General features: G+C 42.7%; 1 protein-coding gene across 3 annotated transcripts in view; it reads right to left on the bottom strand.

Moving 5' to 3' along the window:
* Positions 1–24,787, bottom strand: part of LOC137369107 (membrane protein FAM174A-like) — a 259,893-nt gene that overhangs the window by 222,607 nt on the left and 12,499 nt on the right. For all 3 annotated transcript variants that reach the window (XR_010974873.1, XM_068029761.1, XM_068029762.1), the window contains exon 2: positions 14,804–14,938. Coding sequence is in view for 2 of the 3 variants with exons in the window: in XM_068029761.1 (XP_067885862.1) it covers positions 14,804–14,938 (135 nt within the window). In the remaining variant the exon portion in view is untranslated. The remainder of the gene's footprint in view (positions 1–14,803; positions 14,939–24,787) is intronic.

Here is a 24,787-nt window from a genome sequence, read left to right as displayed (position 1 = left end):
GCCGTAAAGCTGATTGGAGGCGGGTGTGGGGTGGGTAGGCCTCCCGGAGCCTCCCACTCAATTTTACGCCACCCCCATGCCACCATCCAACCCGCTGGGGCGGCATAAAATTCAGACCACAGATTCCAAACCAGGAACTGTAAAGCAGGAAATATAAATTGGATCTAAATGTACAGAAAACAAAATAAAGATTAGGAAATACAGATAAAGGATAAAGGGAGAGAGATAGAATTAAGGGAGACTGTTAGGGTGGAATTTATGCTCTCTCCCGCAGAGGGTTTGGAGGTGGGGAGAGCATAAAATCGGTTGGGATGGTGGCTGGGATCCCTGTCACCATTCTGCCTCCACCGAAATTTAGACCAGGGAGGGAAGGCCTTTGAATGGCCTTCGTGCCCCGCTGCCAACTGAGGCACTTAACTGGGTAATTAACCCCCAATTAAGGGCCTCTTCCCACCACAGCCACAATTACCCATGCGGCGGGCAGCCCTGTCACATAAAAAGCAGTGCAGACTGCTTCCTGGCTCTGGGTGGGTGGTGGGGGGGGTCTGTCATTTAAAGTCACTTTGTGCCTGAACGAGGGAACCGGCATTGGGAAGGCTGGGGGGACAGGAGGGGGTGGCGACTGAGGATACAACTCAACATTTCTGTCAAAACACATTCACTGCTTCAGGATACAAACTACATGATGTTCATTTATATAGCAACTTTAAACGAGTGCAAGCAAAATTGGATGCCAAGCCAAAAGGAATAATCCATCAAATCTTTATATGCTGCTCCTCCTGTTTGTGGAGTTATCACCAAAACAGCATTGAAAGGATCCCTTGTATAGAGAAATTCAAATGAAGATGAATTTATTTGCTAAATCAAAAGTCCATTAGTCAGGCTGCTTGGCAGGGATAATTAGTTATGGAATGGCTATCACTTGCCTGTATATACCGAACACAATTTCTTGAAGTCTTTGCATCCCCAACCACTACCAGGGTCAAATCTATGAGACATCAATCCTCATTAAATTTGTGGCTGGCTCACCTCGTTGCTATGCAACTTAATGTGCTTCACAAAATAAACACTAAATCACAAAATTGAAGAGATGTGATATTCATCCGAAAGTTTCTAAATTTAAGATCAATTTGAACCCTCTAAATTTTTAATTTGCACATTTAAAATGTATTTTAACCTTGTACAAGGGGATGGCCATCAGTATTTGCTTTGAACATTCAACTTGTTTCTCCCATTAAATAACGATTTAAAAAAAAAGTCTATATAAATCATTTTCAGTTTGTTCATTTTCAAGCTGAAGAATGCTAATACTGGCACATTTTTCCAATTTAGGTGAGCAGTGTCAAACATTTCCAGATCAGGTGTAGCACGGCAAGCCGTAGATTAAAGTTAACTCTGCCACAACAATGAACTTTATTCATCTCCCTATTGTACCAGCGTACAATTTCCTCTGTATGTATCTTGATCTACATGGCCTGAGAGCAAGATTGTCAATTTAGTGCCTATCAATGCCATGTTATGAGCAGTTGTGTGTTTGGGCCCATGACACCAGCTTGAGACTGACAAAACCTATTTTATGATAGACCAATTCAGTCTGTATATGTATGAGACTATGAGAAGGCATTTGATAGAGTCTACCATCAGAAAAAAATGGAGTGTTTAAACAAACTAGAAATTGACAGAAATGATAAAAGGATAATTCAGAATCAATATTGGAATCAATCAGCAGTGATGAGGCTTGATAGTGGCTTGTCAGACAGCTTCCCAATCAAAACAGCAGTGCACCAGGGATGTGTTATATCCCCAAAACTGTTCAATCTGTACACTGACGTTATCTTCACAGATATCGAAGATCTACCAGGTTGCAACATTGGTGGATTGAACGTCAACAATTTGATATATGCAGATGACACTGCACTGATTGCAGAGTCAGAAGAGGCACTACAGGAAATTGTGAACAAAGTGAATGCAAGGAGTGTGGAAGATGGATTAACAAGGAATATGAAGAAAACCAAGACAATGGTGATAAGCAGAGACCCAACCCCGGAAATGAAAATTGAAGTGAGTGGATAATTCCTGAACAAGTGAAAAGGTTCACATACAGAGAGAATGATGCAATATTTTGGTTGCGTCTTTAGAACAGAAAGGTAGACAGAGACAATTATTGGAAGGAAAGATCGCTGGAAACGGAGGAGAAAATGGAGGACAATTATAATGGACTGGATGCAGTTGACCTATGCGGAATGTGTAAGTGCAGCACAGGGCAGACAGAGGTGGAGATCCATGGCAGTCAACCTTCTGAGAAGATATGACACTAATGAACAAAACGAATACAGCCTGCAAACTTAAGGCTTTCATCCTACGAGCCTGTGCTGGCTCAAACCCACATTCCAGAGGTGAAAGGCCAGTGTGCTAACAATTCCCCGAATGGTGGATTATTTTTGAAAAAGCATTTATTCTATCAACCGCAGCTGCAAACAAACGTATAAATTATCCATCTTTTAAAATGTTCTTTCATTTTGCTATTTTCCAGTTGTAATTAACTGATCTTTTCTACAATGTATACTTCCTGACAATTATTAGTTAAAAAGCCTGCATTTTAGCCAATCCTATCATCCTACTGAACTCATCAACTGCTCTATGATTAATTACATGAACAGTAATCTGTATGATAGGATTTGCAGCAGTTTTCCTCCATCTGAATTCCTACAGAATAAAGTCATTAAAAGGAGATAAAAGTAATCTGACTTCAAATACTCGGGTGTGAAATCTAAAGTAGATAAGTTAAAAGACTGTTATATGGGGGGGGAAAAAATCAAATAAATCTGCACTGCACTGACTCCCCAAAGCCTGTCCATCATCTACAAGGCAGAAGTCAGGAATGTGATGGAATACTCCCCACTTGCCTGAATAAATGCGGCTTCAACAACACTCAGGAAGCTCGACACCATCCAGGACAAAGCTTGATTGGCACCCCATCCACCAGCTTAAACATTCACTCCCTCCACCACCAATACACAGTGGCAGCAGTGTGCACCATTTACAAGATGCACTCCAGCAACACACCATGCCTTCTTCAACAGTGCCTTCCAAAACCCCCAATCTCTTCAACCTACAAGGAAGAAGGCAGCAGATTCATGGGAACATCACCACCTGCAAGTTCCCCTCCAAGCTATACACCATCCTGCCTTTGAAATATATTGATGTTCCTTCACTGGATCAAAATCCTGGAACTCCCTCCCTAACAGCACTGTAGATGTACTTGCACCAGATGGACTGCAGTGGTTCAAGATAGCAGCTCACCACTACCACTTCAAAGACAATTAGGGAAGGGCAACAAATAGGCTCATGTGGAGCATAAACATGGGCACAAACCAGTTGGGCTGAATGGTGTGTTTCTGTACTCTAGATATGTTCAACTCTTTCAATGATTATTATGTACATTTTAAAAGAAAGTCATTGTATACACCCATAATGTGACCAGAAGGTAGGCAACCTGCTGTTTCAAATGTTCCAATAACAATTAGACAAAGTAAAAGATCCTGTACATCTGAAGAAACACAAAACAACTATTTAGGTTTCACTTCTAATTTTTTAAAAATTCATTCATGGGATGTGGGCGTTGCTGGCCATGCAAGCATTTATTGCCAATCCCTAATTGCCCTCGAGAAGGTGGTGGTGAGCTGCCTTCTTGAACTGCTGCAGTCCATGTGCAGTGGGTATACCCACAGTGCTATTAAGAAGGGAGTTCCAGGATTTTGACACAGTGGCAGTGAAGGAACGGCGATATAGTTCCAAGTCAGGATGGTGTGTGACTGGAGGGGAACTTGCAGGTGGTGGTGTTCCCAAGCATTTGCTATCCTGGTCCTTCTAGTTGGTAGAGGTCGCGGGTTTGGAAGGTGCTGTCTAAGGAGCCTTGGTGCGTTGCTGCAGTGCATCTTGTAGATGGTACTCACTGCTGCCACTGTGCGTCGGTGGTGGAGGGAGTGAATGTTTGTGAATCGGCTGCCAATCAAGCGGGCTGCTTTGTCCTGGATAGCGTCGAGCTTCTTGAGTGTTGTTGGAGCTGCACCCATCCAGGCAAGTGGAGAGTATTCGATCACACTCCTGATTTGTGCCTTGTAGATGGTGGTCAACCTTTGGGGAGTCAGGTGGTGAGTTACTCGCCGCAGGATTCCTAGTGTTTGACCTGCTCTTGTAGCCACGGTATTTATATGGCTACTCCAGTTCCGTTTCTGGTCAATGGTAGACCCTAGGATGTTTATAGTGGGGGATTCAGCGATGGTAATGCCATTGAATGTCAAGAGGAGATGGTTAGATTCTCTCTTGTTGGAGATGGTTGTGCTCGGCACTTGTGTGGCATGAATGTTACTTGCCACCTATCAGACCAGGCCGGAATATTGCCCAGGTCTGGCTGCATTTCTACACGGATTGCTTCAGTATCTGCACAATTTTCAGCACCATTCGCAACTCCTCAATCAGCAGCAAACATCCCCACTTCTGACCTGATGATTGAAGGAAGGTCATTGATGAAGCAGTTGAAGATGGTTGGGCCTAGGACACTACCCTGAGGAGCTCGCAGCAATGTCCTGGAGTTGAGATGATTGACCTCCAACAATCAAAACCATCTTCCTTTGTGCTAGGTATGACTCCAACCAGCAGAGAGTTTTCCCCCCAATTCCCATTGACCTCAGTTTTGCTAAAATGATTACATCAGCAAATATGGGACCTGGAGCACCATTTCAACAAACAATAGTAATGCTTCTGGGACAGAAAGATAAACTGCACAGCTATCAACTACATAATTTGTCTGAGCTGCACAACAGTAGAATACGAACGAAACAGATTATTGTATTTCACCTTTCTGCAGACAGATGCATTGCTTCCAGTGAGGGTTTTTTCCCCCTCAGTGAAAATGTTCATTGTTTCTACTGCAACATATATATCACAGTTTGAGTCTAATCCTGTTAATTCAAAGTCACTTAATTCAAATTACAGAATAAGCACAGAAGCATTAATGGGGTAGACTGTGGATACAATACAAAGTTCATGAATGGAGTCACACGTATATAACACTAGAAATACATATGTTCTCTAAAGTCCGAATCCATCCAGGACAAAGCAACCCATCTACACCTTAAACATTGACTCCCTCCACCACTGGTGCACAGTGGCAGCAGCGTGTACCACGATGCACTGCAGCAACTCGCCAAGCCTCTTTCAAGCACTTTCCAAACCTGCGACCTCTACTACCAAGAAGGACAAGGGCAGCAGACACATGGGAACACCGCCAACTGCAGGTTCCCTTCCAAGCCACACACCATCCTGACTTGGAACTATATCGCCGTTCTTTCACTGTCCCTGGGTCAAAAACATGGAACTCCTTTCCTAACAGCACTCTGGGTGTACTTACACCATATGGACTGCAACAATTCAAGAAGGCCATGCCAGTGACACTCACATCCCATGAAAGAATGAAAAGTCCAACGTTCCAGCATGAATTCTATTTTGCAGCTAATTTTGCAATTAAAATTCAACCTTATCTCAGTACCTAGAGCTACTTGTTATTCTAGGTATAAATATGAATGTCCTGGTAAATATAATCTGACTTGCCTCTTTTTTGCTTACTAATCATCAAAAATTTAAATAAAGAGGTTGAACTTTGAATCCAATTTTTCCCCAGATTAAGAGACATTAACAGCACACAAACTTCTTGATTGAGGGGAAATCTGAAGGCCTCCTATATCACGTAATCATCTTCTTGCTTAATGCTAGAAAGGGAAGTACTTCTGTATCTTCAATTAAAAATTAAGATCATTACATGACTTGCAATTTTAAAATTATTTCAGTATAACAAAAATGTAAATTACACTTATTTACAAACCTCAGCTGGTTTGGGATTTTTCACTGAATCACACCCAAGTATTTTTTCTCGACTAATTAGCTGTGGAGAGTCCTTGCAGATTCATGGACCAGAGGGATCCTGTGAGATTTATCAATGCCCCATAAATATACAGAACACATTATAATATTAATTTCAGGAGATTTGCCAGACTTTAGCAACTCAGCTTGAAAAAGCCTGTGTACCCCTATTTATAATAAAAACAAAAAATGATGAAAATAACTAGCAGGTCAGACAGCATCTGTGGAGAGAGGTCACTGACCTGAAACGTTAACTCTGCTTCTCTCTCCACAGATGCTGCCCGACCTGCCGAGTATTTCCAGCATTTTTGTTTTTATTTCAGATTTCCAGCATCTGCAGTATCTTGCTTTTATTTTACCCCTATTTATAGTTTGCTCAAAAGATGTTCGATTAAAAACATTTACAAATAATTTATTGTAATTAGATATAGAACAATTGAAGTTATTAAGCCAAAATGGGGTAAAAGATTTCTCCTCTCCAAATGTTTTAAACAGGAGAGGGGCAAATTTTTCATGTACTTTTCTCCTCTTCCTTCAGTAACAGTTTAAAAGTTCTTTTGCTCTCTTGATGGTGAAGGAAGCAAATATATTATGTATTATAGGACTAAACCATACAGACCATAGAAAGTTACAGGACAGAAAAATGTCATTGGCCCACTAAGTCTATACCAACTGTTCGAGCAATCTAAAACTAATCTCGGTGCTCCATTAACTTCCCATAGCTCTGTACCTTCTGCTTCAAATATTTATGTGCTTTCCCATGAAAAGGTGCAGTGGTTTCTACCTCAATACCTTTTTTGGGCACAGCAATCCATGTTCCAAAAACTCTACGAAGAAATTTCTAACTTCTCTCCTTGCTCTCACCGTCAATTTCGGTAGGTCCCAGATTCAAATTCTGGTATGGGCAGAGTTGATCAATGGCAGCTGGGGGCAACGATAGTGGTAAAAAAAGAAAAACTATAGAGAATATCCAAACACCCTTGCTGTAAGACAGTGTCTCTAGACATCGACAAGGTCGTGCAGATATAAGCAGTTCAATATAGAGAGATGCAAAATTTTGGATTTTATATGTAGAAACTGTTGTGTGGGTTTCCATTTTGTGTTAAAACTTGGGAATCTATATTCTTAAAAACTGAAAAAGGATTTCATGGACATTGAAGCATCTGGAGATTGCTGAACTTTGGGTGTTTTTAAAAAGGAAGGCGAACAAAAGATTGACCAGTAAACAAGTACTGGAAAGCATGTGATTTCAAGTACCATAGCAGAGGGTCTGACTTAAGAGCTATTTTATGATTATCATGGATCTTGTCTGGAAAAAGTTTAACTTCACTTTGAACTGTTAAACGCCAGCTGCTTTTTGGACTAAAAGAGGCAGTTAGAGATCTGCATATTGACCTGCCAGGAGAAGAAAATCCAGACCACTCTTACCTCTCTGAAGAAACCCTGCTCGTGAAAAGCAAATCCTATAAATCCTATATCAAGTTGTACTGTTGCCTCCTGTATTTTGAAGACACCCTGAATGTTTGCAGAAACCTTGCATCTTTAAAAAGGACTTTGCATCGAGTGTGAGAACTGAAACCTTTGTTGCTGCACACCTGCTGTAAGACCTATGTGAAGCCTTCTGTAGTTGAATTTCTTTGAACGCCTACCCAAGCAGACTGTTCATCAACCTCGCCTGGAAAGATTCCTAGTGGCAGCCACCTATTCGACTTTGGGACACCTCACCAAAACAAAGGACTTCCATTTCTCCTATGCAGTCTAAGTTATTTATTGTTTATTCCTTCTATTTCTTTGTAATAGCTGTAAACAAAAATCCCCTTTTCCCCCCGGTTAACCAGTTGTGTACCCGAGTATGTATGAGGGCGAGGATACAAAAATAAGGGGCTTTAATATTTCAATTTGCGTATATGTTTACTTCATTATTGGTTAAGACTTGGTTTATAATAAACTGATAATTTTGTTGTTTATTAAAGAAACCTGGTTGGTGTGCTTTATTCTGGGGACAAATAGGAGTATCTGATTGACTGTTTCGGTAAGTGGGATAATTTATTGATACGTTGTGACATGGAGAGAAGTGGGACTGAATTAACAGTGCACTCCTCCCACCTCGATCGTAACAATACAATAAACACAAAAGCAAAAAGATCAAGAACCTGTGTAAGACATTAGTTAGTCTTGGTTCAGTGGTAACATTTTCACTTCTTGAATCAGAAGCTTGAGGGTTCAAGCCCCACTTCAGAGACCTGAGCACATAATCTAGGTTGACATAAGCACATTCATGTGTTGTCTAGCAGACTGGTCAAGCAAAAGCCTGACATAGTCATGTCATATAGAATTATACCTATCAGCCAATGTCCCAGACTCCTCCATCGCCATCCCTAGGTATGTCCTGTCCCACCAGCGGTGGCCGCATAGTGGTATACAGTCAGGTGGGAGTGGCCTTGGGAGTCCTCAACATTGACTCTGGACCCTATGAGCTCTCATGGTATCAGGTCAAACACAGGTATGGAAACCTCTTGCTGATTACCACCTACTGCTCTCCTTCAACTGATGAATCAGTACTCCTTCATATTGAAGACCACTTGAAAGAAGAACTGAGGGCAGAGAATGTACTCTGGGTGGAGGATTTCAATGTCCATCACCAAGAGTGGCTGGGTAGCACCACTACTGACCAAGCTGGCCGTCCTAAAGGACACGTCAAAATGGGCCTGAGGCAGGTGGTGAAAGAACCAACATGAGGGAAAATCCTACTTGACCACATCCTCATCAATCTGTTGCAAATGCATCTATCCATGACAGTATTCATAGCAGCGACTACTGCACAGTTCTCGTGTCAACAAAGTGCTGTCTTCACACTGATAAAACCCTTCATCGTGTTGTGTGGCACTACCGCCATGCTAAATGGGATAGATTCAAAATAGATCTAGCAGCTCAAAACTAGGCATCCATTAGGTACTGTGGGCCATCAGCAGAACAGAATTGGAGCCCACCAAAATCTGTAACCTCATGGCCCAGCATATCCCCCACTCTACCATTATCATCAAGCAGTTCAAGCCAGGGGACCATCAATGAGCAGTGTAGAGGAACATGCCAGGAGCAAAACCAGGCATAGCTAAAAATGAGGTGGCAACCTGCTGAAGCTGCATTACAGGACTACATGCATGCTAAACAGCAGATGCAGCATGTGACAGACATAGCTAAGTGATCCCATAACCAATGGATCAGATCAAAGCTCTGGAAGGACGACTTAACAACTAATGTGAAGAAGAGGCTCCATGAACATCCTCACTATCAATGATGGCTGTGCCCAACATGTGAGTGTAAAGACAAGGCTGAAGCACTTGCAACCACCTTCAGCCAGAAGTACCGAGTGGATGATCCATTTCGGCCTCCTCCTGAGGTCCCTACAGATGCCAGATTACAGCCAATTCATGTCACTCCACATACTATCACAAAATGGCTGAAGGCACTGGATACAGAAAAGGGTATGGGCTTGATAACATCCTGGCTGTAGTGCTAAAGACATGTGCTCCAGAACTATCCATGAACTTCGCCAAGCTATTTCAGTACAGCTACAACAATGGCATCTATGTGACAAAGTATAAAATTGCCAAGGTACGTCCTGTCCACAAAAAGCAGGACAAATTCAATCCAGCCAATTACTGACCTATCAAACTACTCTCAATCATCAAATGATGGAAAATGTCATCAGCAATGCTACCAAGGAGCACTTATTTACCAATAACCTACTCACCAATCCTCAGTTTGGGTTCTGCCAGGACCACTCGGCTCCAGGCCTCATTACAGCCTTAGTCCAAATATGGCCAAAAGACCTGAATTCCAGAGGAGAGGTGAGAGTGACTGCTCTTGACATCAAGGAGCCCTAGTAAAACTGAAATCAATGGGAACTGGGCTGGGTTGAGTCATACCTAGCACAAAGGAAGATGGCTGTGGTTATTGGAGACCAATCATCTCAGCCCCAGGACATAGTTGCAGGAGTTCCTCAGGGCAGTGTCCCAAGGCCCACCCATCTTTAGCTGCTTCATCAATGATCTTCCCTCGAACATAAGGTCAGAAGTGGGAATGTTTGCTGATGATTGCAGTGTTCAGTTCCATTTGCAAATCCTCAGATAATGAAGCAGTCAATTTCCATATGCATCAAGACCTGGACAACATTGAGGCTCAGACTGATAAATCGCAAGTAACATTCATGCCAACAAGTGTCAGGCAATGACCATTTCAAACAAAAGAGAATCTAACCATCTCCCTTTGATGTTCAATGGCATTACCATCACTGAAACCCCCACCATCAACATCCTGGGGGGGCACCACTGACTAGAATTTAACTGGATCAACCACATAAATACTGTGGCTACATGTAGGTCAGAAGCTGGGACTTCTGTGGTGATTAAATCAGCTCCCGATTGCCCAAAGCCTGCCCACCATCTACAAGGCAAGTGGAATACTCTCCACTTACCTGAATGAGTACAGCTTCAAAAACATTCAAGAAGCTCGACTCTATCCATAACAAAGCACTTGATTGGCACCCCATCCACCACTTTAAACATTCACTCTCTCCACCACAGCAGAAGTATGTACCATCTAAAAGATTCACTGCAACAACTTGCCAAGGTGCCTTCGACAGCACCTTCCAAACCTACGACCTGGATCACCAGGCGCGAGGGAACACCACCAACTGCATGTTCCCCTCCAAGCCACATACCATCCTGATTTGGAATTATATTGCCGTTCCTTCACTGTCACTAGATCACAATCCTGAAACTCCCTCCCTGACAGCACTGTTAGTGTACTCATTGACTGTAAAGCACTTTGGTGTCCTGAAAGGAGAGTTATCTCAAGTCTCCTGGTCAATATTTATCCCTTAATCAAAATCTATTTTTATGACCATCTGGTCATTATCAGACTGCAATTTGTGCAACGTTTCCTCTAATTTCCCTTCACTGCGCACAGCCTGTTTATTGCACTGCACAGTCCCTTTGAGATTGCTGTGCAGCTGCACATGCCCACTTCTTAAAGAGATCACTTCTTGTGTGGCCTGTTTGTCCCGTGTGGTAACTTCTGGACATTGCGCAGCCATACACCTTTGCAGCTTGGAGGGAACATTGCCTTTAAAAAATAAACCATCCCAAGGCACTTCACAGGAGCATTATAATGCAAAATTTGATACCGAGTTACTCAAGACAATATAAAGGCAGATGACCAAAAGCTTGCTCAAAGAGTTTGGTTTTAAGGAGAATCTTAAAGGAGGAAAGGTGGGGGGGATGTTGGGGGTATGGTTTAAGGAGATTTCAACAGAATTCATATATGCAGTATCCCTGAAAATATTACTATTACTTAAATGGATAGATTTTGAGAGTCCTTGCATACATTAGAAAATTTGGGTTTAACTATTTGAGACCTCAACATGGGGGAGGGCTTGGGAGGATAAAAACGAACCTAATGTTTGAGAATTTTTTTAAAAATTCATTCATGGGATGTGGGCATCGCTGGCCAGGCTACCATTTACTGTCCATCCCTAATTGCCCTCGAGAAGGTAGTGGTGAGCTGCCTTCTTGAACTGCTGCAGTCCATGGGAGGTAGGTACACCCACAGTGCTGTTAGGAAGGGAGTTCCAGGATTTTGACCCAGCGACAGTGAAGGAATGGCAATGTACTTCCAAGTCAGGATGGTGTATGACTTGAAGAGGAACTTGCAGGTGGTGGTGTTCCCATGCATTTGCTGCCCTTGTCCTTCTAGTTGGTAGAGGTCGCGGGTTTGGAAGGTGCTGTCTAAGGAGCCTTGGTGCGTTGCTGCAGTGCATCTTGTAGATGGTACTCACTGCTGGCACTGTGCATCGGTGGTGGAAGGAGTGAATGTTTGTGGATGGGGTGCCAATCAAGCGGGCTGCATTATCCTGGATGGTGTCGAGCTTCTTGAGTGTTGTTGGAGCTGCACCCATCCAGGCAAGTGGAGATTCAACTATTAATCCTTTAAGCTCGAGTTTTTCCATTGAGAAGCTGGGCACTACTGAAAGAATATACATGTTTGGCAATCCTCTTCTTGATTTTGATGCATTAAATATCAATGTGGTTGATTCTACATCAAGCTTACAAGTTTGGGCTTTGACTAGTGGAAAAAATGTTTTGAGATAGCATTAAACTGAAATACAAAATTACTTGTAACAGATTGAGAACACAGGTTATGAAATCTACATCATAAAAGGCCAATAAAAACAAAAAAAAACTAAATATGAACTCCCTTTTACTACAATATTAAACATGCCAGAAAGTCAGAGATAGAATTTAAAAAGTAACTGTAGAAAGCTATTAAACACAGGTGCAGGGACTGGACCTGCCCACATTCAATGGATTTGTTTAGACTATATTAAAGACAATGGACAAAACCTACTGGAGATATATTAAAACTGTTTTGCTGTTTTGAGGTACTACTTAAAATATACCTGCAGGTTATGAAAGTGAAGGATTGTAATCAATTGAAAATTCATCATATTTTAACATTTTCAAACCAAGCTACTGAGAAATCAACTGGAATTTTGTTTGCCCAATATGAAATACTAAATCTCATCCCATAGAGATAAATCTCACTTAGCTAGGTCCAGAGACTCAGATATAAGTTAGCAAGAGGCAAGATTTATGTGTACAACAGTACTGATGCAGTTTAACCAGCTAAAACCATGAAACTTACTAATATAGAACAATGGCAAGCATCCAAATGTTTGTCAACCCAAGCCCACCCATATTATGGTAGCAGTGCACTGCCTTACCTGAATCGGAGTGGAAAGAATGTCAGCCCATAGTAGGTCTATTTCTCCAGGCCACATTAATGAGCCAGACAGACTGGTGAATTATCTGTGCCGTAGAGATCTGTGGCCTTCCTAGTTCAGATATTGAGTTATCAGGTCTTCCACATTCAGTTTCAATATTCTATATCCTCAGCTTTATTTGAAAATAGAGGGGGATATATCCAAGGTTGCAGATGCCAGAAAGTACAGGGACGAAAACAAAAATGCAAAGGGCAGATAGATGGAGTGGATGGATTGACACCAGATGCAGTCACGTAGTGTGAGGTAATCTACTTTGGATTCAAGAAAACCAGATGGAGAAGCATTAGGGTGCAGATGAACAGAGGGATTTTGGGTTTAGGTACCCAAGTCAGTAAAAGCTAGTTCTCAGCTGAAATCAAGAATGCAAGATCACTTATCCAGACTGCTAGTCGGATCTCATTTGGGTTAGTGCTGTTACCTCTCCTTCCTGTAATGCTGTCTGGTTAAATAAGTTTGCTCAGGGTTGTACCATTTTAATGAAGTTTTATTAGTGATCTGCAAATTGTGGAACACAATCTGACACATTGTATACTTTCACTTAAAGGAGGCTCATGTGGAGAAAAATACTGAGACCAATGCAATGGGTTAAATTGCTTGTTTCTATCCTGTAACATTCTATGATTTGGAGAATGAAACAAAATCATTCCTCACTTTCCAACTGTGCCACTAATTGATACCAACAGAACAACAACAACTTAGTAATGCATCCCAAGATTCTTCACAGGAGTATTATCATACAAAATGTGACACCGAACCACAAAAGGAGATATTAGGTCAGATGACCAAAAGCTTGGTCAAAGAGATAGATTTTAAGGAGTGTCTTAAATGAAGAAAGGAAGGGAGGTAGAAAGATGGAGAGGTTTAGGGAGGGAATTTCAGCGCTTAAGGCCTTGGCATCTGAAAGCATGGCCACCAATGGTGGAGTGATTAAAATCGAGGATATGCGCAAGGCCAGAATTAGAGAAGCACAGATATCTCGGAGGTTACAGGGCAAGAAGAAGCTAGAGATAGGAGGGGAAAGGCATGGTGGAATTTGAAAACGAGGATTAGAATTTTTAAAAAAAGAGACGTTGCTTAACTGGGAGTTAACATAGCACAGGAAGAATGGGACTTGATGAGAGTTTTAACATGGGCAGTAGAATTTTGGATAACCTCAAGTTTATGGAGGGTAGAAGTCTGTTGGAATAGTCAAGTCGAGGAGGTAACAAAGGCATGGATGAGGGTTTCAACAGTAGATGAACTGAGGCAGGAGTGGATTTGGGAAATGTTATGGAGGTGGAAATAGGTGGTTTTAGTGATATGTGGTCGGAAGTCTATTTCAGGGTCAAAATGCTGCACCAAGGTTGCGAACACTCTAGTTCAGCCCTGGATAGTTGCCACACCGCAGGATTACCTGACCTGAAATTCTCCATTCATCTGGGGTTTCAGACAGAGGTGGATTTCCCATAAGCATTTTTTTTTTTTTAAATATCGGACATAAAGGAAATACTTGACTTTGAAAGTGTTTTTTGTTTCCTGGAATGAATGGAGTAAGTGTTCATAGGAAATAGCTTGGGATTTTCAATTTCTGGTCACTCAACTGGAGTACTCACTTAGTTATTCAATCAAGTGAAGTGAGATATCTTACTTGGCTACTTAGTGTTTTACACGATTAGTAAATTACTGCACAATTGCACTAGCACACTTCACAAACAATTCCATAATGCTACAGTGCCAGAATAGAGTTTTCTACTGAATATGTCTTTTAAATTATTGGCACTCGATTATTCCATATATGACATATATGTGTTGAAGCACTTTTTAATTTGTCGTAGTACAATTTTAAGTACACCTATTTGATTAGGCAAACAACGATAAGTGATCAATTTGTTTCTTTTTCCATTAATTGGCATCTCATATTCTGTTGCAGTAATATATGAAAGTCAATGATGGATATGTTATGATTTTGGACATTAAGAGATCTAACTGATCTACAAATTTCATAGATTCAGATTTTTTTTTAAACTAAAAAGAGCATGTATCCATTTAGGTACTCACCTTCTTGAATGATGTACATCAAATAGTGTATCATCCTCATCATCGTCATCCTGATCTAAAGGCCTCATTTCCACGTTTTCTAGATTTGTATTCAGTATACCATACTTCCAGTTTTTTCTGTTAATTCTCCTCATCCTAGATTGAAATTAAAAGTTTGTATAAATATCTCATACAGATCACAAAATAGCAGCAACTAATAGGAGTAAACTTTGCTAGTTTCAAATGATGTCACAATACAGGACATTCATCAGTAATAATTAGAAAATGATAGAAATAGGTTTTGTAGGTAAATAACTCAAAATATGACAAGTATAATTTGTAAGTCTTAGAATGATAAACCTTATCAAAAGGTTAGTGGCCTCTTGCCTTAAAAATCTATAGCTCAAGAAAGATCACAAAAGCAAAAATTGAACAAGCAAGTGTAGAGGATTGAACAGTCTTTAAAAACATTGGACTACACAGGGCTACAAAAGTTGAACAGCCATCGAAATATGATCTGGTTTCTAACCCTCCCCTCACACCCCTACTGCTATGGCATCACAAACAGCTCAGCAGCAAGGACAAAGAACATACGCTGGGTGGGGGACTTCAATGCCTATCACCAACAATGGCTTAGTAGCACCACTACTGAATGAGCTGGCCAAGTCCTGAAGGACAGTTGCCAGACTGGGCCTGTGGCAAGTGCTGAGAGAACCAACAAGTGAAAAACCGACTTGACTTGGTCCTCACCAATTTAACTATCGCAGATACATCTGCCCATGACAGTATTGGTCAAAGTGACCATCATACAATCTGTGTAGAGATAAAGTCCCGTCTTCACTTTTCATTGCAGCAGCTTATTCGGGAGCAGAGAGTGCGAGCGAGTGAGCAGCTGGGAAGGTCAGTTTCAGCTTAAACTTAATTCCCTTTTGTTTTCGGCGGACCAAGGGGCTGCTGGGTAAGTAAAACCCTATATATTTGGGCCGTTTAAAATAACTTACCTTTCATTGCAACAGCTTATTCAGGAGCAGAGTGCGAGCAGCTAGGAAGGTCAGTTTCAGCTTAAACTTAATTCCCTTTTATTTTCGGAGGACCAAGGGGCTGCTGGGTAAGTAAAACCCTATATATTGGGCCTTTTCTGAACCTGAGAAACTACACGGGTAGTGTCTCCCACCCACCCTCCTCCTCTAACCAAAAACAAAAGGACTCGGTGGTGTGGAGATAAGGTAAGGCTTTTTCTACTTTTTTTTTATCGTGTGATTGGTAAAAACTTTTCGTTCCTTTTTCATTTTTTTTAAGTTTCAGACTAAGTTAAGCTTAAGATTAAAAATGGCAGGAGATCTCAGACCCGTGTTATGCTCCTCTTGCTCAATGTGGGAGCTCAGGGACACGGCTGATGTCCCTGACTCCTTCACGTGCAGGAAGTGTGTCCAGCTGCAGCTCTTGTTAGACCGCATGACGGCTCCAGAGCTGTGGATGGACTCACTTTGGAGCATCCGCGATGCTGAGGAGGTCGTGGATAGCACGTTTAGCTAATTGGTCACACCGCAGATTAGGATTGCTGCGGGAGAAAGGGAATGGGTGACCAAAAGGCAGAGAAAGAGCAGGAAGGCAGCGCAGGTGTCCCCTGCGGTCATCTCCCTCCACAACAAGTATACCGTTTTGGATACCGTTGAGGGAGATGGCTCACCAGGGGAAGGCAGCAGTAGCCAGGTTCATGGCACCGTGGCTGGCTCTGCTGTTCAGAAGGGCGGCAAAAAGAGTGGAAGGGCTATAGTCATAGGGGATTCGATTGTAAGGGGAGTAGACAGGCGGTTCTGTGGTCGAAAACGAGACTCCCGAATGGTATGTTGCCTCCCAGGTGCACGGGTCAGCAATGTCTCAGATCGGCTGCAGAACATTCTGAAGGGGGAGGGTGAACAGCCAGTTGTTGTTGTGCACATAGGCACCAATGATATTGGTAAAAAACGGGATGAGGTCCGACAAGCAGAATTTAGGGAGTTACGAGCCAAGTTAAAAAGTAGGACCTCAGAGGTAGTAATCTCAGGATTGCTACCAGTGCCACGTGATAGTCAGAGTAGAAATGAAAGAATAGTCAGGATGAATGCGTGGCTTGAGAGATGGTGCAGGAGGGAGGGGTTCAGATTTTTGGGACATTGGGACCGGTTCTGGGGGAGGTGGGACTATTACAAATTGGACGGTCTACACCTGGGCCGGACTGGAACCAATGTCCTTGGGGGTGCTTTTGCTAACGCTGTTGGGGAGGGTTTAAACTAATGTGGCAGGGGGTTGGGAACCAAATGAGGAGGTCAGTGGACAGTAAGGAGGTAGTAACGAAAGCCTGTAAGGAACTAGATAATGAAGTCAGCGTGACCAAGGGAAAGAGTAGGCAGGGAGCAGATGATGAAAGCAAAGGGACTGGTGGTATGAGGTGCATTTGTTTTAATGCAAGGAGTGTAGCAGGTAAGGCAGATGAACTTAGGGCTTGGATTAGTACCTGGGAGTATGATGTTATTGCTATTACTGAGACTTGGTTAAGGGAAGGGCATGATTGGCAACAAAATATCCCAGGATATCGATGCTTCAGGCAGGATAGTGAGGGAGGTAAAAGGGGTTGAGGAGTTGCATTACTGGTCAAAGAGGATATCACAGCTGTGCTGAAGGAAGGCACTATGGAGGACTCGAGCTGTGAGGCAATATGGGCAGAACTCAGAAATAGGAAGGGTGCGGTAACAATGTTGGGGCTGTACTACAGGCCTCCCAACAGCGAGCGTGAGATAGAGGTACAAATATGTAAACAGATTATTGGAAGATGTAGGAGCAACAGGGTGGTGGTGATAGGAGATTTTAATTTTCCCAACATTGACTGGGATTCACTTAGTGTTAGAGGTCTAGATGGAGCAGAATTTGTAAGGAGCATCCAGGAGGGTTTTCTAGAGCAGTATGTAAATAGTCCAACTCGGGAAGGGGCCATACTGGACCTGGTGTTGGGGAATGAGCCCGGCCAGGTGGTTGAAGTTTCAGTAGGGGACTACTTTGGGAATAGTGATCACAATTCCGTAAGTTTTAGAATACTCATGGACAAAGACGAGAGTGGTCCGAAAGGAAGAGTGCTAAATTGGGGGAAGGCCAACCATATCAAAATTCGGCAGGAGCTGGGGAATGTAGATTGGGAGCAGCTGTTTGAAGGTAAATCCAAATTTGATATGTGGGAGGCTATTAAAGAGAGGTTGATGAGCGTGCAGGAGAGACATGTTCCTGTGAAAATGAGGGATAGAAATGGCAAGATTAGGGAACCATGGATGACAGGTGAAATTGTGAGACTAGCTAAGAGGAAAAAGGAAGCATACATAAGGTCTAGGCGGCTGAAGAAAGACGAAGCTTTGGAAGAATATCGGGAATATAGGACCAATCTGAAATGAGGAATTAAGAGGGCTAAAAGGGGTCATGAAATATCTTTAGCAAACAGGGTTAAGGAAAATCCCAAAGCCTTTTATTCATATATAAGGAGCAAGAGGGTAACTAGAGAAAGGATTGGCCCACTCAAGGACAAAGGAGGAAAGTTATGCGTGGAGTCAGAGAAAATGGGTGAGATTCTAAACGAATACTTTGTATCGGTATTCACCGAGGAGAGGGACATGACGGATGTTGAGGTTAGGGACAGATGTTTGATTACTCTAGGTCAAGTCGGCATAAGGAGGGAGGAAGTGTTGGGTATTCTAAAAGGCATTAAGGTGGACAAGTCCCCAGGTCCGGATGGGATCTATCCCAGGTTACTGAGGGAAGCGAGAGAGGAAATAGCTGGGGCCTTAACAGATATCTTTGCAGCATCCTTAAACACGGGTGAGGTCCCGGAGGACTGGAGAATTGCTAATGTCCCCTTGTTTAAGAAGGGTAGCAGGGATAATCCAGGTAATTATCGACCGGTGAGCCTGACGTCAGTGGTAGGGAAGCTGCTGGAGAAGATACTGAGGGATAGGATCTATTCCCATTTGGAAGAAAATGGGCTTATCAGTGATAGGCAACATGGCTTTGTGCAGGGAAGGTCATGTCTTACCAACTTAATAGAATTCTTTGAGGAAGTGACAAAGTTGATTGATGAGGGAAGGGCTGTAGATGTCATATACATGGACTTCAGTAAGGCGTTTGATAAGGTTCCCCATGGTAGGCTGATGGAGAAAGTGAAGTCGCATGGGATCCAGGGTGTACTAGCTAGATGGATAAAGAACTGGCTGGGCAACAGGAGACAGAGAGTAGCAGTGGAAGGGAGTTTCTCAAAATGGAGACGTGTGACCAGTGGTGTTCCACAGGGATCCGTGCTGGGACCACTGTTGTTTGTGATATACATAAATGATTTGGAAGAAAGTATAGGTGGTCTGATTAGCAACTTTGCAGACGACACTAAGATTGGTGGAGTAGCAGATAGTGAAGGGGACTGTCAGAGAATACAGCAGAATATAGATAGATTGGAGAGTTCGGCAGAGAAATGGCAGATGGAGTTCTATCAGGGTAAATGCGAGGTGATGCATTTTGTAAGATCCAATTCAAGAGTGAACTATACAGTAAATGGAAAAGTCCTGGGGAAAATTGATGTACAGAGAGATTTGGGTGTTCAGGTCCATTGTTCCCTGAAGGTGGCAACGCAGGTCAATAGAGTGGTCAAGAAGGCATACGGCATGCTTTCCTTCATCGGACGGGGTATTGAGTATAAGAGTTGGCAGGTCATGTTACAGTTGTATAAGACTTTGGTTCGGCCACATTTGGAATACTGCGTGCAGTTCTGGTCGCCACATTACCAAAAGGATGTAGATGCTTTGGAGAGGGTGCAGAGGAGGTTCACCAGGATGATGCCTGGTATGGAGGGCGCTAGCTATGAAGCGATGTTGAGTAGATTAGGATTATTTTCATTAGAAAGACGGAGGTTGAGGGGGGACCTCATTGAGGTGTACAAAATCATGAGAGGTATAGACAGGGTGGACAGCAAGAAGCTTTTTCCCAGAGTGGGGGATTCAATTACTCGGGGTCACGAGTTCAAAGTGAGAGGGGAAAAGTTTAGGGGGGCTATGCGTGGAAAGTTCTTTACGCAGAGGGTGGTGGGTGCCTGGAACGCGTTGCCAGCGGAGGTGGTAGACGCGGGCACGATAGCGTCTTTTAAGATGTATCCAGACATGAATGGGCAGGAAGCAAAGAGATACAGACCCTGAGAAAATAGGCGACAGGTTTAGATAGAGGATCTGGATCGGTGCAGGCTTGGAGGGCCGAAGGGCCTGTTCCTGTGCTGTAATTTTCTTTGTTCACCTTGAAGACACCCTTCATCGTGTTATATGGTACTGCTACCATGCTAAATGGGATTCAGAACAGATCTAGCAGTTCAAAATTGGGCATCCATGAAATATTGTGGGCCATCAACAGCAGCAGAACTGTATAGCACCACTATCTGTAACTTCACGGCCCAGCATATCCCTCATGTTACCATTACCATCAGGCCAGGAATCGACCCTGGTTTAATGAGGGGTGTTGAAGAGCATGCCAGGCCAGCACCAACATTACTAAAAATGATCTGGTTGTTATCAGATTTTTGTAGGGCCTTGCTGTGTGCAAATTGGCTGCCGTGTTTCCTGCATCAGTCACTACACTTCCAAAGTACTTCATGACTTAAAATTAGGTGATGAAAAGTGCTACAGAAATCCAAGTCTATCTTTTTCTATATGAGAAATGCTTGAGGCTGAGATGAAGAGTTTGTTGTCAGCTAGTAATAAGACATACAGCAAGAGTTTGGTACTCATCAAGTGGTCGTAGGCAAGCTGCTGCTGAATTTCCTACCTCTAACGGCAAAGCAATCACTTAAGTGAGTATAGACCCCATCTTGTGGTCAGGAGGATGGTGGAAAAACATTCATGCAATTGTAGTAAGTTGTGATACTCACCATGCTGCTTGCAGGGAATCTGCTACTCTGTTGTCCACTTAACAAAAGCTCAAACCTATTAGTTACCTAATAGTCAAGTACTGGCTATCCTATTTTTTGTAGGACTTGAAAAATCAGATACCTGAGACAGGGAGGCCCAAATACTCCAGGGCACTTTTGTTGATTGTTCTTCTAATGCAGCCAGGTAGTCAAAGATGGGTATGCACAAAATTTGGGATGTGGGGGAGGGGCGAGGATTTCTTCTACTGGACACCAGATAATGCTGCAAGTAAAATACCTTTACCTAGCAACTTTCAAGACCTCAGGGCATTCCAAAGCGCTTCACAGCCAATGAGTGCTTTTGAAATGTAGTCAACATTGCAATGGAGCAAACGCAATAGCAATCTGTGCACAGCAAAGTCCCGCAAACAGCAATGTGATTATAACCAGATAATCAGTTTTTCTTTTTAAAGTGCTGATTAATAAATATTAGCGATGATACTATCAAGAAGTCCCCTGTACTTCTTCGAAACAGTGGTTTGGGATCTTTTATGTCGATCCAAGAGCTCAAACGGGGCCCTAGTTTAACGTTTCATCTGAAAGACGGCACACTCGCAGTACTACACTAGAGTGTCAGCCTGGATTTTGTGCTCAAGTCTCTGGACTGGGACTTCAACCCACAACCCCATGGGTCTTAATGTGTACGTAGAAACATAGAAAATAGGAGCAGAAGGAGGCTCTTCGGCCCATCGAGCCTGCTCCGCTATTCATTATCATTGCTGATCATCCAACTCAGTAGCCTGTTCCTGCTTTCACCCCATACCCTTTGATCCCTTCAGACTCAAGAGCTATATCTAACTCCTTTTTGAAAACATTCAATGTTTTGGCCTCAATTGCCTTCTGTGGTAGTGAATTCCACAGGCTCACCACTCTCTGGGTGAAGAGATTTCTCCTCATCTCAGTCCTGAAAGGTTTACCCCGTGTCCTTTGACTATGACCCCTGGTTCTGGACTCCCCCACCATCGGGAACATCCTTCCTGCATCTACCCGGTCAAGTCGTTAGAAATTTATAGGTTTCTATGAGGTCCCCCCTCACTCTTCTGAACTCCAGCGAATATAATCCTAACCGACTCAATCTCTCCTCATATCTCAGTCCCGCCATCCCAGGAGTCAGTCTGGTAAACCTTCGCTGCATTCCCGCTATAGCAAGAACATCCTTCTTCAGATAAGGACACCAAAACTGCACACAATATTCCAGGTGTGGCCTCACCAAGGCCCTGTATAATTGCAGTAAGACATCCCTGCTCCTGTACTCTAATCCTCTCGCTATGAAGGCCAACATACCATTTGCCTTTTTTACCGCCTGTTGCACCTGCATGCTTACCTTCAGCAACTGGTGTACGAGAACACCCAGGTCTCGCTGCATATTCCACTCTCAGTTTATAGCCATTCAGATAATAATCTGCCTTCCTGTTTTTGCTACCAAAGTGGATAACCTCACATTTATCCACATTATACTGCATCTGCCATGCATTAGCCCACTCACTCAAATTGTCCAAATCACCCTGGAGCCTCTCTGCATCCTCCTCACAACTCACCCTCCCACCCAGTTGTGTGTCATCTGAAAATTTGGAGATATTACATTTAGTTCCCTCATCTAAATCATTTATATATTGTGAATAGCTGGGGTCCTAGCACCGATCCCTGCAGTACCCCACTAGTCACTGCATGCCATTCAAAAAAAGACCCGTTTATCCCTACTCTTGTTTCCTGTCCGCCAACCAATTTTCTATCCATCGCAATACACTACCCCCAATCCCATGTGCTTTAATTTTACATGCTAATCTCTTATGTGGGACTTTGTCCAAAGCCTTCTGAAAGTCCAAATAAACCACATCCACTGGCTCCCCAACATCAACTCTACTAGTTACATCCTCGAAGAATTCTAGTAGATTTGTCAAGCGCGATTTCCCTTTCGTAAATCCATGCTGACTCAGTCCGATTCTACCACTGTTCTCCAAGTGCTCTGCTATAAAATCTTTGATAATGGACTTTAGAATTTTCCCCACTACTGACGTCAGGCTGACTGGTCTATAATTCCCTGCTTTCTCTCTACCCCCCTTTTTAAATAGTGGGGTTACATTAGCTACCCTCAAATCTGTAGGAACTGTTCTGGAGTCGACAGAATCTTGGAAGATGACCACCAATGCATCCACTATTTCTACGGCCACTTCCTTAAGTACTCTGCGATGCATACCATCAGACCCTGGGGATTTATCGGCCTTCAATCCCATCAATTTACCCAACACCATTTCTCTACGAATACTGATTTCTTTCAGTTCCTATCTCTCACTAAGCCCTGTGTTCCCCAACATTTCTGGTATGATATTTGTGTCCTCCTTTGTGAAGACAGAACCAAAGTATGAATTTAGTTGGTCAGCCATTTCTTTGCTCCCCATAATAAATTCCCCTGTTTCTGACTGTAAGGGACCTACATTTGTCTTCACCAATCTTTTCTCTTCACATACCTATAGAAACTTTTACAGTCAGTTTTTATGTTCCTCGCAAGCTTGCTCTCGTACTCTATTTTCCCTTCTTAATCAATCCCTTGGACCTCCTTTGCTGAATTCTAAACTGCTCACAATCCTCAGGTCTTTGTTTCTCCTGGCAAATTTATATGCCTCTTCCTTGGATCTAATGCTATCTCTAAATTTCCGTTGTCAGCCATGACTTGGCTACCTTTCCCGTTTTACTTTTGCGCCAGACCGGGATAAACAATTGTTGCAGCTCATCCACGCGCTCTTTAAATGTTTGCCATTGCCTATCCACCGTCATCCCTTTAAGTAACATTTCCCAATCCGTCATGGCCAACTCGCACCTCATACCTTCGTAGTCTCCTTTACTAAGATTCAGGACCCTTGTCTCAGAATCAACTAGTCACTCTCCATCTTGATGAAGAATTCTGTCATATTGTGGTCGCTCGTCCCCAAGGGGTCTCGCACCACTATTGTCAATTATTCCTCTCTCATTACACAATGTAGTAACAGTGTAAACTGTTCCTAGCTGAATATTCAGCAGGAAGTTAACCAGTACTCTTCTCTAACAAGATACTGTTTTAGTTGGTTAAACTCCAGCAATATTACTTTATGCACTTAGGGGGCCCCAAAACTTGACTTTTGCAAATCTGCACCAAAGCTCACTTGGATTGGGGTGAGCTTGTGCAAGCAGAAACTCTTGTATAGATATCTCAAAACATAGAAAATAGGAGCAGGAGTAGGCCATTCAGCCCTTCAGGCCTGATCCGCCATTCAAAAAAGATCATGTCTGATCGTCTAATTTAGTACCCTGTTCCCGCTTTCTCCCCATATCCCTTGATCCCTTTGGCATTAAGAAATATATCTATCTCCTTCTTCAATATATTTAATGGCTTGGCCTCCACTGCCTTCTGCTTAGAGAGCCTTGAGCATGGCAACACGTTAGTGTCCATCCAGTTGACTAAAGGTTACAGGTATGGAGATCCCCAGGTATGAGTTTCTAGCCATAATACGAAAGCAAACTTTCTTTTGCTTAGGTCAGTATATGACAATTACATTAAAAAAGTTGTCCTTTGTTATATTTGCATGTCATTATTTAAAATCAACAGTCCCCCTCATGTTCACTTCTTCACGAGATCTTCAAAATGGAGTCGGACACAGCTGAATCAATAAACTGAGAAATAATGAGGAAGTAAAAAGTAGACTAATAGAAAAAAAAATGTGCTTTAAAATAGTGTGAATGTTGACTTTCTTCAAGTCTTTGTGGGCTTTGCAATTGACTTTAATTAAATCACTTGTTATTTCCATTACAATTTTGTACGTATAAGTTACGGTTCAGGCTCGTAAAGGCAAATTAGTTACTTCTTCATTAAGAAACCAAGACTGAAGAAATTAGGTGAAATGTGCAATGTCATAATCAAGACAGACACAAAAGCAAGAAGCGTCAACAAACGCATCATTAAAGAAGAAAGCAATGTGGAAAAAGTACTAAATTTGACTTCTTTTCAGGCTCTGATAGCCCTGTCAATGCACTGCCCACAGTATCTCACACCATCTAAATTTTTG

This window comes from Heterodontus francisci, chromosome 4, assembly GCF_036365525.1.
Source record: "Heterodontus francisci isolate sHetFra1 chromosome 4, sHetFra1.hap1, whole genome shotgun sequence".
Taxonomy (NCBI): Eukaryota; Metazoa; Chordata; class Chondrichthyes; order Heterodontiformes; family Heterodontidae; genus Heterodontus; species Heterodontus francisci.
Note: the sequence above shows the minus strand (reverse complement) of the source record. Positions and strands in the feature narration are given on the sequence as shown.